This window comes from Hyperoodon ampullatus (genome assembly GCF_949752795.1).
Source record: "Hyperoodon ampullatus genome assembly, chromosome: 9".
NCBI lineage: Eukaryota > Metazoa > Chordata > Mammalia > Artiodactyla > Ziphiidae > Hyperoodon > Hyperoodon ampullatus.
Window position 1 is genome coordinate 89,327,083 of NC_136922.1, and position 14,108 is coordinate 89,341,190.

Below are 14,108 nucleotides of genomic sequence, written 5' to 3' on the forward strand. Positions count from 1 at the left end.
TTTCCATCTCTTTCTGCAGATGGGCACTAGAAAAACTTAGGCACACAAATTGAGCTAAGGGTTATGTACCTTAGACTTAACTTCAGCACTGCGTCTGAATACAATCTTGTTGGAGAGTAAAGTGGTGGATGGGAGCTGTGCTAAGGAAATACCTTCCAGAGTGTCTGGTGGTAAATAGAAGATCTAAATAGATTTCTACCCGTGCAAGGATTAAAAACAAACAAACATAACCCCACTCCCTTATAAGCCCAAGGGAAAAATACTTATTTTCCCTTATGCTTTAGAATAAGCATTACGGAAAAAGCATTAAGTTGAGGTCTCAAAGAAGAGCATTTATTTGAAGAAAAAGATTTATAAAGCAAAATAGGAAAAGTTTAGGAGACTTAAATTAAGCTCAAGTTTCTCAAAAGATGCAAGATGATGTAGTAGGTTAGAATTTTGCTCAAAATTATCACCCTTTCCCCTCCAGTTGAGTGGGAGGAGTGTATTTCCTTCTCTTTGATTTTTGGGCTCTTGCTTTTGCTCATTGTTAGCATGTAACATGAGGGGCTTGAAATTCGCTTGTGCCAGGGAGCATGGCCTGTTATGCCTCTGCCATTGCCATGATGGCGCTGGTCCCAGGAGGAGGAGGAGGGACATGTGGAATCGAGCCATGTTCAGCTGAGCTGCCTAGCTTGAATCAGCCAGTCACAAAAATATGTGCTTATTGTTGAACATGACTGAGATTCTGTGGTTGTATGCAGCAAGCATTTAGCTTCTATGAAATGATAATGGGGAACTATATGAATGGTATTGGGAGAAATGCAAAAAGAACTAACTACAACAGGAAGAAAATGTAAGGAAAAACCAAAATGATAATAGGGAAATTAAGTCTTTTTTAAAACATTAGAAGAATTAAATCAGTGATACGAGGGAAAACTTTTCTTATCGTGAAGAAACAAAACGCAAGATGATAAAAGAAAGATAATGTGAAAGGTGGAGAATAGTGATCAATCAAATGATTTTAGGCATTCTACAGAATGACACTAAAATGATAGTGTTACAGGTTGAATTGTGTCCCCTTAAAATTCATGTATTGAGGTCCTAACTCCCAGTACCTAACTGTGACTAAATTTGGAGATAGGGTCTTTCAATAGGTAAATAAGTTAAAATGAGGTCATTAGCATGGGCCCTAATTCAATATGACTGGTGTCCATATAAGAAGAGGAAATTTGGACACACACTTCTGAAGAGGGAAGACCATGTGAAGACACAGTGATAAGACGGCCATCTACAGATGTCGGAGAGAGGCCTCAGGAGAAACCAACTCTGCCAACATCTTGAGCCTCCAGAACTGTGAGAAAACAAATTTCTGTTGTTTAAGCTACCCAGTCTGTGGTACTTTGTCATGGCAGCCCTAGCAAACTAATACAGACAGAAATAGTAGCAATAATTATAGTGTGAAGAAAGAAACGTAAACAAAAAAAAAGACCTTGGTCTGCAAATCAAAAGGATTCAAGGTAAACTTAGTGAAAAACTTACTCTTAGGTATGATCATGAAGTTTTTTATTAATTTCAAAAACAAATACTGTAAGCACCAGGGAGAAAAATTATGTTACCTGCCCTGACAGATACAGTTATTTGCCCACCCGATATCCATTCTCTCCTTTTTTTTTTTTTTTTTAGATTTATTTAATTCCTTTCTCTCTTTCTCTCTTTTTTTTTTTTTTTTTTTTTTGCTGTGTTGGGTCTTAGTTGTGGCAAGCGTGATCTTTCCTTGCAGTGTGCGTTCTTTGTTGTGGCACGCAGGCTTCTCTCTAGTTGTGGCATGTGGGTTTTCTGTCTCTAGTTTGTGGCACACGGGCTCTCTCGTTGAGGTGCGTGAGCTCAGTAGTTGTGGCGCGTGGGCTTAGTTGCCCCACGGTATGTGGGATCTTAGTTCCCCGACCAGGGATGGAACCTGTGTCCCCTGCATTGGAAGGCAGATTCTTTACCACTGGACCACCAGGCAAGTCTCTCTCCTTCATGTTTAATGACAACTCTTGTTTTGTTCGTGGTGGCCATATGTCCAGCTAAAAGGCTACATTTTCCATCCTCCTGTGTAGCTAAAGGTGATTCGTGAGACTTCTGCTTGTAAGCTGTTGAATCAGGACTCACAGGAAAATTCTTTAAAGGTGCCAACTAAACTGGTATGGTCACTCTTTTACTCTTCACTTGCCTTCCTTTACTTTCTATCGAGGGCATGTATTGATGCCATCGTCTTGGACACTAGTGACCTTGAGGATGAAAGCCAAGTTGTAAACTTTTTAATGACATGGGGCCCTCCATTATGGCTCTGAATGGGTTTGTATCTTTTATATGGGAAGAAGGAAGTCCTTTTGTTTTACTCAGGCCATGGCTATTTGGGACTTCTGTTTTATACAGTAAAACTTAGTCCTGATAAACAGAAAGGAGTAAAAATCAGGTTCACTGGGATTTGCTAAATATGAAATGCAAGAAGACAGCAGAGCAAAGTCTACAAAGCGTTGACTGGGAAAGAATTGGGACCAAAGATTTCTGTACCCAGCCAAGTGGACATAGGCAACACAGAGATAAAACAGATATAAATTAACACAAAATGAAAAGCTAGTGTTCTTTTTCTGAGAAAAATACTCAAAAACCAACTATAAGATGTAAACCAAAATCAGCAACTTGAGAACAATAAAGTTGTAGGTGGTTTGAAACTGCTGCCAGGACTGACTGCACAGCATTAAATATGTAAATTTGCATATAAATAACTGAAATATTTTTGTAAGATCAAAAATATAAGCTGAAAACTATTTTTGAAAAAGAAGGTCTGTGTGGTTGAAGAATACTCTATAATAGTAAACAGGATTAGATAGCTAGTGGGAAGCAACTGCATAGCACAGGGAGATCAGCTCAGTGCTTTGTGACCACCTAGAGGGGTGGGTTAGGGAGGATGGGAGGGAGGGAGATGCAAGAGGGAGGAGATATTGGGATATATGTATATGTATAGCTGATTCACTTGGTTATAAAGCAGAAACTAACACACCATTGTAAAGCAATTATACTCCAATAAAGATGTTAAAAAAATAGTAAAAAGGATTTATATCACCATATTAAGTTAGTAGAGACTGGGAAATTTGGATAAGCAGGAGATGCAAAGGAGTGCTGAATTCTTAAGATGTCAGAAGTTTTGGATTTTAATAATTAGAGAAAATGTTTAATTCATTTAATTTTGTGTTTATTAACCTAGATATGTATATTTAAAGATTTTTATATTGAAAAGTCACTAGAGAAGACAGAATCAAATAAAACATATCTTTTATTACAAAGGATGATGTTTTAGCCAACATTCTTGATAGCAAATAGCAGAAATCAGTCCTGGTAATAAAACAAGGAAAGAAATTTAGTGGAAAGTTATCAAGTAGGTCACAGAATCTAAGGAAAGGAAGTCTGTATAATCAGGCTCTAAAACCCTGGAGGGACCAAGGGAGATGCAGCAGCTAAGCATACATCATAGACAAGCCATAGGAAGGGTCTGGTTGGGTTGCTGCATTATGCCTACAATTGCTGGATTTTTAACTCAAGTGAATGATCTCTAAATGTTGCTGCACCTTGCCTTTATTTCTTCAAGATTCAAAGCCTTGGCTGGAAGCATCCAGTTCTTTGAGCTTGAGACATGTCAACTTGTATAGTAGGAAGAAGGGCCAGGCCCTCTTCCCTTTTTGCTTTGACCCAGACCATGGAGAGTCGTCTCCAAATGCAAAGACTGTTCCAATTGTTAGTAGCCAAAAACAAACACGAAAACACAGATTTCTACTGAAGGAGAAAACAAAAGAAGTCACATGAAGGCACTTATACATATAAAGTAGGACAGATATTTTTGAAGTAGAAGTGGGAAACTAGTAGAATTGATAAAAGAAGGATACATGCCTGCATGGAAAAAATAAAAATGGTTTTTGGAGGCTATGAAACAAAACCCGAATAAATGGGGAGACTTTCCATGTTCTTAGCTCATAAAGATGTTAAGTCCCAGTTAAATCTCAGTTGAGGTTTTTGGAACTGTCAAATCTGTAGTTCACATGGAAGAATAAATGTGTAAGGATTGTTTTAAAAAAAATTGAGAAGGGAGATTATAAGGGAGGATTTCCTTATCTAATATTAAAGTATATTATAAAGCTACTTTAATCAAAACAGTACAGACATGCAAACAAAATCAGATTGTTGGAAGGAAATAGAATTTAGAAACAGACCCCAGGATATATGAAACTTCAATGTTTTTAAACAGTAGTTCAGTTCAGTGAAGCAAATGAAGGCTATTTAGTAATTCATGTTGATACAATCAGCTGTGTGAAGAAAAGAAATTTAGCTGCCTACCTGTTATTATGTACAAAAAATTCTAACTTGGTTTAAAAAAATCACATGATGCAACTTTATTAGCATTAGGAAAAATAGAATATGTATGTGGGAGGCTTTCTAGGTCCACATCCTACAAAAATAGTACCATTTCATAAAAATACATGTAACAGGATGTTGACTGGAACATTTTGGGCAGAACAACAAAAATACACAAGGTCAATATTCAAGAGGACTATGGTTAAATGAATTATGGTGTATCCATGCTGTGTAATACTAGACATTAAAACAAATGAGAAAGATTTCTTAGTGCTGATAGGAAAAGATTTCCAAGGTGTATTCTTGGGTTCAAAAAAGCCAGGTGAAAAACAGCATGTACATTATGAATCTATTTGTGTAAGAATTGAAAGAATATATACTTAAATATATATCCTTTATATATAGATGTAAAAATTTGTATGTGTGTGTAAATGATTTCTTGGAAGGATAATGCTGAAAAACAATGATAAAAGGAATTACCTATGGGAAATGGAAATGGGGTGGCAGGGAATAGAAAAGAAGGACTTATTTCATACCCTCTGCACTGGGAATGTATTCACCAGGAGCATGTATTATTACTTTAATAATAATGATAATACTATTGATAATACTTTTTAAAAAAATTATTATTTATTTTTGGCTGTGTTGGCTCTTCGTTTCTGTGCGAGGGCTTTCTCTAGTTGTGGCAAGCAGGGGCCACTCCTCATCGCGGTGCACGGGCCTCTCACTGTCGTGGCCTCTCTTGTTGCGGAGCACAGGCTCCAGACGTGCAGGCTCAGTAATTGTGGCTCACGGGCCTAGTTGCTCTGTGGCATGTGGGATCCTCCCAGACCAGGGCTCGAACCCAGGTCCCCTGCACTAGCAGGCAGACTCTCAACCACTGCGCCACCAGGGAAGCCCTGATAATACTTTTGAAGATTACTTTTAATGAAATGGCAACATGTTTACTGTTAAAAGGAAAACCTAGGGTTTAATATTCTATTCAGGGTGATCCAAAGAATGTTGAAAAAGCATGTGTACATTTTTGTGTGTATGCACGAGTAGGTCTGTGTGTGTGTGTGTATGTGTGTGTAGGAATGGACAGACTCCTTTCTGTTAAATATTTTGAAAGACATTATACTATAATTATATTAGATTATTTTCATTTTCTTTATATTTTCAAAAAAGAACATTTAATACCTTTATAAGCAGATAAAATCAATAAAAAATTATTTAAAAAACGGTTAATCCTTTTACTTGTTGCATGCATCCTGGTTTAATACTTGATCACCCCATTGTATTTCTTGCTCCCTAACTAATTTTTTCTTTTTATGTATGTCTGTTTTCTTTTTGTTATCTTTCAGTGCTTCCCCCCGCCCTCCTGCTTTGCTTAGATTTTAGCTTCACTTTATTTTGTATTGCATGTCTTCACTCTTGGTTTATCATTTAAGACCATGACTGTTTTTGACTTTTCTACCCTCTGAATCATTATTCTTTCTGTACGTTCAGGCAGATCTTAGAACTATAGAGAATTACTGTGTCAGACATTCCTGATTCATTATTCTGTTACATTTTCTTACGAAGGGCATATTATCTTTGACAGACAATTCTCAGCTGAGTTTGATTTGACAAAATATGAGCACTTGCTCTTTGACAGGTGCTGTGCCAGCTGTTGGGGTTATAGGGTGAATATATTAGTTATTAGATTTACAACCTAAAGTTCAGCTCACCTCTGTTAAGTTTCAGTTTGACTAAAGTCAACCAAATGACCTGCTGCTGTGAATTTTGGGCATAACTGGAGATATTTATTATTAAGTGAAGGAACAGAAATAAGTTATAATTAAAATGCAAATATTTAATAAGCTGTTAGCACTTCTAACCCTTCTTAAAAAAAAAAAGACTTCATGGCCTGAAATACTGAAATCAGACACATTTTGAAGTAGATCCTTACTAGTTGGATGAGTGTTGAATGGCCAGAAAGTCCTAGGAGTTACGGTGGTAGGGGGTTGTTGTTTTTGGTATGGTTAAATTTGCTTTATAGTTTTCCTGTCTGCCACCATGTGGTTATTAAATAGCAAACCTCTCAATTACAAGATACAATTACTGATTTTGGAGGGGCTATCTTATATTGGGAAGGATTTTATGTGCATCACCTGTCTTTTTCAACTTGGCTATGAATGATTCTGAATGGATTTAAAATAAAAATTTGTAATCATAGATCTTTAAGAAGAAAAATAATTATCAGTATTTCTTTGAAATAAAGCTGTTCAGAGGATTCATACTAATTAGAAACTCAAAGAACAATCTAATTTTTTTTGTGGTAACATTCGTTTATACATTGTATTGAATGTAAGTTTCACGTGTCCTACATTATCTTTTGACTTCTGTATACACTACAGCCTACAGCGTGCTCACCACCAAAAAATTATTATCCATCACCCTTCAGTTGACCCACTTTACCTCTTCCGCCCTCCTCCCATTCCTCTTCCCCCTGGTAACCACTACTCTGTTCTCTGTATTAGTGTTACTTGTTTTGTTCTGGTTTGCTCATTTATTTTGTTTGTGTTTGGTTTTTATATTCCATACATGAGTGAAATCCTAGAGTTGTCTTTTTTGTTTTATTTATTTCACTCCTCCTAATGCCCTCAATGTCCATTCATGCTGTTGCAAATGAGGAAGATTTCATATTTTTTATGGCTGAGTAGTATTCCATTTTTTTTGTGTGTGTGTGTGTGCGTGTGTGTGTGTGTATCACATCTTCTTTATCCATTTATCTGTTGATGGGCACTGAGGTTGTTTCCGTTATCTTGACCACTGTAAATAGTGCTGCTATGAACATAGGATGCATGTATCTTTTCGAATTAGTGTTTTTGTATTCTTTGGATAAATACTCAGAAGTGGAGTAACTGGGTCATATGGTAATTCTAGTTTTAATTTTTCCAGGAATCTCCATACTTCTTCCTGTAGTGGCTGCACCAGTTTGCATTCCCACTAACAGTGTATGAAGGTTCCTTTTTTTCCACATTTTCTCCAAATTTGTTATTTCTTTCCTTTTAAAACAATCTAGTTTTGATTTTATTTTTTTATTCTCAAAAATACTTCCTCTGAGAGATTCAAAACCCTTTGAAGGTATTAATTAATACTTCTCAACTTTATTTCTGATGCATGTATTTCTTTATTTCAACTTTTCTCTCTTCTGAAATGGAAACTAAGGTATGTGATATTCTATGGTAGCAGGTACGTTTCTGTTGAGTTTCACGTCTGAGGTAACTACCTGAGTGGGTGTGCCCCCTGTCTCTTGAACTCTTAAGACTAAGTCCTTCCATAAAAGAACAAGAGAAAAACCAGAAGTCATTTCCAGAGTTACTTGCCTTTGGGTTAGTGTGTACAAAGGAGAAAATTGAAGCCCAAGGGAAAATTTTAGAAAGAGAAAAGAGTCTATGCAAATAGTTTTACAGTAAATTGACTTTCTAAGAGTTTATTGATGGAGTTTGAGGGCCCTTCTGGCTCTGATAATAAAGTCAGCAGCTTATGTTTTTTCAGAGTTAAAATGGCAAGCCATTTATCACCCTATATTTAACTGAAATACATGTTTAGGTTGAAACTGAGAAAATGATTGTAGGTTTTAATCTAAAGTGAATCACGTGCACATCTGTATTTATAGAAGTGTGTATTATACTTACAGATATACATAGCACTGTGCATACACATCTGTACTAACTGCTGCCTCATTTACAGCCTTGGCGGGCAGTATTGCAGCTATGTACCTGAATTTCCTGCTAATGGATACCTTCATTTATTAATGCTTTAAAAATAACTCCTCCACTTCTGTTATGGATATATTTATTAAATTTATCAAATCTTTTCTCTATCATGTAAAATTGAAATTAACTTCTTCCTAATTATTCAGTAACAGCACTGTAAACATCGGTGGTTATCCTCTGTCTCTGTGGGCATGTGTATCCAGAGGCTGGGGAGATGTGTAGAGCTAGTTTTCCAACTGTGAGTAAAATGCAGGTAGAAGGAGAGGTAGCTGAGGAGAAAAATGAGAATACAACAGTAGTCAGTATAGAAAAGATGAATGGATAAATCTGATCCAATTGATTTTATGATTAGACTATTGTAGCCAGTCAGTGGATTTGAAGGCTCTTTTGGGTTTTCTTAAGATAGTGTAGGCAAATAGGAACTTACAGCTTTATATTGGAGGAAGAGAGTCACTGGAACTATGTCAGTTCAGATCCTGGTAAATGCTATTTCTGTTACTTGTATGTCTCATTCCTCACTTGAGGTTTCGCGTTAGTCTGCAAATGATTCCAACACTTGGAAATGCATGAAGTTGGGTATAGCTCATATCTTACTCATACTTGGATGCTCGGTGCTGAGCGAAGTGCCAAGCACATAACAGATGCTGAGACTTGTTTGAGTAATGCTTCCCCCTTCCCTGTAATAAGTGAAAAGGGAGAAGCTAGTGACTGCCATAGTTAACCTCTGGGCCTAGGACAGTGGCTGTAAACATTGTTAACACTAGATAAAAATAATATCTTGAAAGATAATTTTGCCTTTTAACCTAAAGTTTGTTTTTCAAAGTTTTCTGAAACATTTTTTTTTTTTATTAGCTTAGAAATACACATGTACCTTGCATGTGGGAAGTTTCAAAGGAGTGGTGGGAGGGAGATGGGGATATATCACTGTAGGGGGTCAATGTTCAAACTTCCACACATTTTTTTTCTCCCATTTGGGGGAAGCTTTCTTGAAGGTGTAGTCTTGTTCCTGTTCCCCTCTGTCTGCCCTCCCTTTACAGCCCACTTTGAGAATCACTTCCGTGGTAGCCACTCTTACTGTTGATGTTATTGGGACTGGAAGGAGGTGAGAACTATGGCTTTGACCTGTCTATCCTTGGAACATAAGTTAGAGAAGCTTTTCTGTTAGAGATGCAGTGTGATTAGATGATTCAGTTTCTCCAGGGTAGGGCACAGGTGTTATTTGCCTTGGCACTGCCTACATTCTTGGACTTAACAGATGCCTATAAATGGGAATTATCTTGAAATTTTGTTTTTTATAGTCTTTGTGTCATTTAAAATTAATGTGTTTATTTTGGAGACTCCAAAGTTAATTATTAAGACGAGTTGCTAGACCTTTTTGGAAAAGGTGAAATGGGTAATCAAATACTGAATTAACCTGTTTGTGATTCCTTAAATCATCTTTTATAAATCCGATTCTCAACTTGATGAAATTTATGAATCTTTTTTTTTAAAGGAAACTAAGTGCAGTGAACTCCCAGTTTATGTCAAAAAAAAAAAAAAAAAGGTCCAGCTTGAAAAACACAAGTTAATCTAGGCTTAACTACTTAAACTTTCATTCAGTTATCATGATAAGGTGTTATTTGATCTTTCTTTGCTGATAAGTTAATTTTAATATAGAAACAAAGGGGGTACTGAAGTTGTGTGGCAGAATTTGGTTATAAGGTGGTCATCCAGATGATCAGAATATACTTAAACTATTTTTTTAACCTAGTATTGTAATAAAAAGGTAAAAATGTAAATATTGATATTTGGAATCCTTCAAATACATTTTTATTCCCCTGTCTGTGACCACCACTTTACTTGAAATAGACTTGAGATATTTGAAGTCAGAGTATAAAGAGGGTTCATGACAGAAGGAAAGCAGTGAAGGATGGGCATGTTGTGGGACTTAAGTTGATTTTGGAGAAAGTGCTAAGTAACTACTGCTACTTACCCCCTTCAGCTCCCTCGTGAAAGATGCTTCTCCTGTGCCTCTGCTTGATGTTACAAACGTTCCTACTCCTCGAAAATTCCTCGATACCTCTCAGTATTCTACTCCTGGAAGCTCAAGTGGTAAGTATTTAATTCTTCAGCCACTCAACTTCTTTTTGGTGGGCTGTGCGGTTCCTGGGCCCAGGCCTGGGGAAGCCTGTGCTTCCAGGGTTGGGAGGGCCTGAGGTTACTGCCTTGGAGCCTGTGATCCGCCCTTTGCTGCCCTCAGAGGGAAGAAGATAGAAGATGATTGGTTGAGCCTATTGCATTATCAGTTTTAAAAACTGACAGCTGAAGCTGGCCTGTCTGCTGACTCCAGCTGTGTTTTGTTTGACCAGCACTGCTTGTTTTTCTGAAGTTGAATTTGAATGCTTTTTGATGGAGCATATGCTTTTTGTTTTGATGTTTTGCTGTAACTTCTGTTGATCCTGTTAGCTTTTACCCAGCTGCTGCACATAGTACGTTCCTGGTCTGGTCCGTGAGAGCTTTCGAGTATGTGACCCCTGCCCTATATCGTGATTCCTTACATCTTCCAGTGGCCTCTCCACGTCCACATGCGCCTGCATGCGCGTGTGTGCGTGCGCGGACACACACAATGCGCTTTGAGGACATATCCACAAACTAATCTTTGTTTCTTCCTGCGCAACCTAATATTGTGTTGAATAAGACAAAGGAGAGCCATTTTTGCCTATATTTAAAGTTGGGGGAGGGAAGGTGTACTTTGAATATGGATGCAGAGATTTAAGGGAATTCTTCTGGAGTGGCTCAGACCTGCCCCATCAGAAGGTTCAGCTCAGCTGGATTCAGACCTTCTGGGCCTCTGCAAACACCTGCCCTGCTTGTTGCAGCTTTGGGCTAGGGAGAAGGTGACTGGATGTTTTTTTGTGGACTGTCCCACAGTTGCCTTTGTGTGATGGCTAAAGTTCTCAATGCCTTTTAAAGAAAGTAGTAATATTGATTATCATTGGCTTTTCAGATGAAACTTAGTTCTTACTAGTTCTGTAGTCCTATAGAGCTTGAAATGATGCAGAGGTAGAAAAATAATTTGGATTCAGTCAATGTGTTTTGTGCAACTAACTGAAAGTGTTTCTTTTGAGAGCCTAACAATATATTATTGCTGGGGCATATTTAATTACTTTATAAAATATAATTTAATTAAAATTTAGTGTTATTTAGGCTTGGAATCTTGAAGAGTATTGCTTTTACTGTAGGAAAAGTATAGGAATTGCTTTATAATAAACTTTTCTATTAGTCTTAGTTACTGATTTTTTTTTTCTAAAACCCAAACACTTATTTTTATTATGACACTTAACAAAGGTTTGTGCTCAAGCTTCTTCCTGGAATTAACAGGTTTTGTTTTCTCCCCCTTTCTGTTGTAATATTGCTGTTCTTTGAATTTTGACACTGCTTTGAGCTGTATAGTGTGTGGAATTATGAAATAGAAAATGCATTTATACTTTTGATCTGTATTTTACCTCTACCTTTTGTGGAAATTACCAATTGTTAGATCTTTGTGTTTTTATAATGTGAATTATTGCTTAGCCTGGTTATATCAATTTACATAAATGTTGCTGAGTCAATGGCCAAGTGAAATAAAAATTTTAATTGTTCATGAAGAGATGATGGGTCAGGCATTTTGAAAATGAAAAATATAAATACCAAACAAGCTGAAGAAAATGCCAGTGATGGCAAATTTCAGTAGAAACTAATTTTGCAACATCTATTATTTTTAATCAGACAGCTCTTCCTCTTTGCGCACTTTTCCTGTCTGGCCCTGTAGATAGCCTTTATCACTGAGTGGAATTCATAGCGACACTTTGACTTCAGTAGTCTGTCCTTTTGTTCTTGGGGATGACTCTGGAAGAACTGTGTGATAGATGAGTGGAGCTTGGGACCATTATGGAGACGGCTTGTAGATATGTGCACAAACCTTTCTTTTTAGAAAAGCTCATTTCCTTGACTTGTTTGGAAGACTGTCCATCTCTTGATTTTTCTGGGGGGTGACTGAAAAAGAAGGTAATTAAATTATTATTGATTAAAGTCAATCGTGGCAGTAGTTAAGGTGTGTTTTAGTACCTTCTATCTGTGAAACAGTAGAAATAAGTGCTTTACATGAATTAACTCATTCAGTCCTTCAGCGATCTTATGAGAGAGGCACTATTAGCCCCATTTTACAGATTAAAAAAACAAGACTGAGGGTGGTTAATGGTTTAAGTTGACACAGCTGACAAATAGTAACTGCGTTCCAGAGTATACTCGGTTTGTTTTCCTGAAAATAAGGTATTATGGGACTTCCCTGGTGTTCCAGTGATTAATACTCTGCCTTCTAGTGCAGGGAGAGCGGGTTTGATCCCTGGTTGGGGAGCTAAGATCCCACATGCCTCGTGGCCAAAAAACCAAAACAAAACAGAAGCAATATTGTAACAAATTCAATGAAGACTTTAAAAATGGTCCACATCAAAAAAAATCTTAAAAAAAAAAACAACAACCAAAAACTAGGTATTAGTTTTCTATTGCTGCCGCAACAAATTACACCATATGTTGATCATCTTACGGTTGAAGTCCGTAAGAAGTCTGACATGGGTCTCATTGGGCTAAAATGAAGGCTGTGGGCAGGGCTGTGTTCCTACCAGAGGTTCTACAGGAGAATCCATTTCCTTGCCTTTTCCTGCTCCTAGAGGCTCTTGCTTTCCTTGACTTGTGGCTCCCTTCCTCCATCTTCAAAACCAGGGATGGTGGGTCACATCTTTCTCGGGTCACATCCTTCCCACCTCACATCTCTCTGACCCACTCTTCTGCTTCCTTCTTCCTCTCTTACCGGCCCATGTGATTAAATTGATTCCCACCTGGATAATCCAAGATCCTTTCCCCATCTCAAGGTCCTTAACCTTCATTTCACGTGCAAAGTCTCCTTTGTCATGTAAAGCAGCATATTCACAGACTCTGGGTATTAGGACATGGATATCTTTCAGGGACCATTATTGCTTATCACACTCTGCACTACCTATCTTCTGACTTAAGTTATTTTTAGGAGCCAATGTATAAAAATTTGACTTTCTTGAAATTATGTGTGAAGCCTTTGCAGTTCTAATTTTTAGGACTATATTAATCCAGGTCACATTATTAAAGGGGATCGTATAAATGAGGAAGATGTAAATTATGTAGAGAACTGCATAAACTGTTACTAAGTAAATATAAAAGTGTGGGGTTGAAGAAATATACTATAATAAAGGACAGAAATTTTGTCTTATTCTTTTTTTTTTTTTTTTTTTTTGTGGTACGCGGGCCTCTCACTGTTGTGGCCTCTCCCGTTGCGGAGCACAGGCTCCGGACACACAGGCTCAGCGGCCATGGCTCATGGGCCCAGCCACTCCGCGGCATGTGGGATCCTCCCGGACCGGGGCACAAACCCGTGTCCCCTGCATCGGCAGGAGGACTCTCAATCACTGCGCCACCAGGGAAGCCCTGTCTTATTCTTAATAATGAACGGGAGTCTATTTGTGAAGTGCTCTGCAAGGCAGCCTAGAAAGTAATAGTCATTTTCAGCAGGGAATTTAACATAGGCTCTTAAAGCTCCTCTCTCATCTTGTGAAATAGTAGGATTGAGGGTGTAATCCATTAGAACTGACATTTTTATAGAGGAAGTTACAACAGGGAATCCCTGGGTAGAATAGATCTCCCATTGGGGTGCCATAAATGAAAGTTAGAGGTGATTCCTGAAAACTTTCAGATTATTATTAATTAAATGAGAAATTTGATGGCTTGTGAATGAGTCGTTTTTCAGATGTCTTATTTGGAGGTAGAGTTGTGAGTGACTTTTCTATGAGAGGTGTTCTTTTTAAATTAATTTTATTTTTTATTTTATTTTTGGCTGCGTTGGGTCTTGATTGCTGCGCGTGGGCTTTCTCTAGTTGAGGCGAGTCGGGGCTACTCTTCATTGCGCTGCGTGGGCTTCTCACTGTGGTGGCTTCTCTTGTT

At 37.7% G+C, this 14,108-nt stretch overlaps 1 protein-coding gene across 1 annotated transcript in view; it reads left to right on the forward strand.

Annotated features, from left to right (window-relative positions):
• The window catches only part of EXOC4 (exocyst complex component 4), a gene marked incomplete at both ends in the record, with an annotated part of 836,896 nt that overhangs the window by 63,180 nt on the left and 759,608 nt on the right, over nucleotides 1–14,108 (forward strand). Inside the window, 1 exon segment of the mRNA XM_079711536.1 lies at nucleotides 10,102–10,211. Within this exon segment, the coding sequence (XP_079567662.1) occupies nucleotides 10,102–10,211 (110 nt within the window).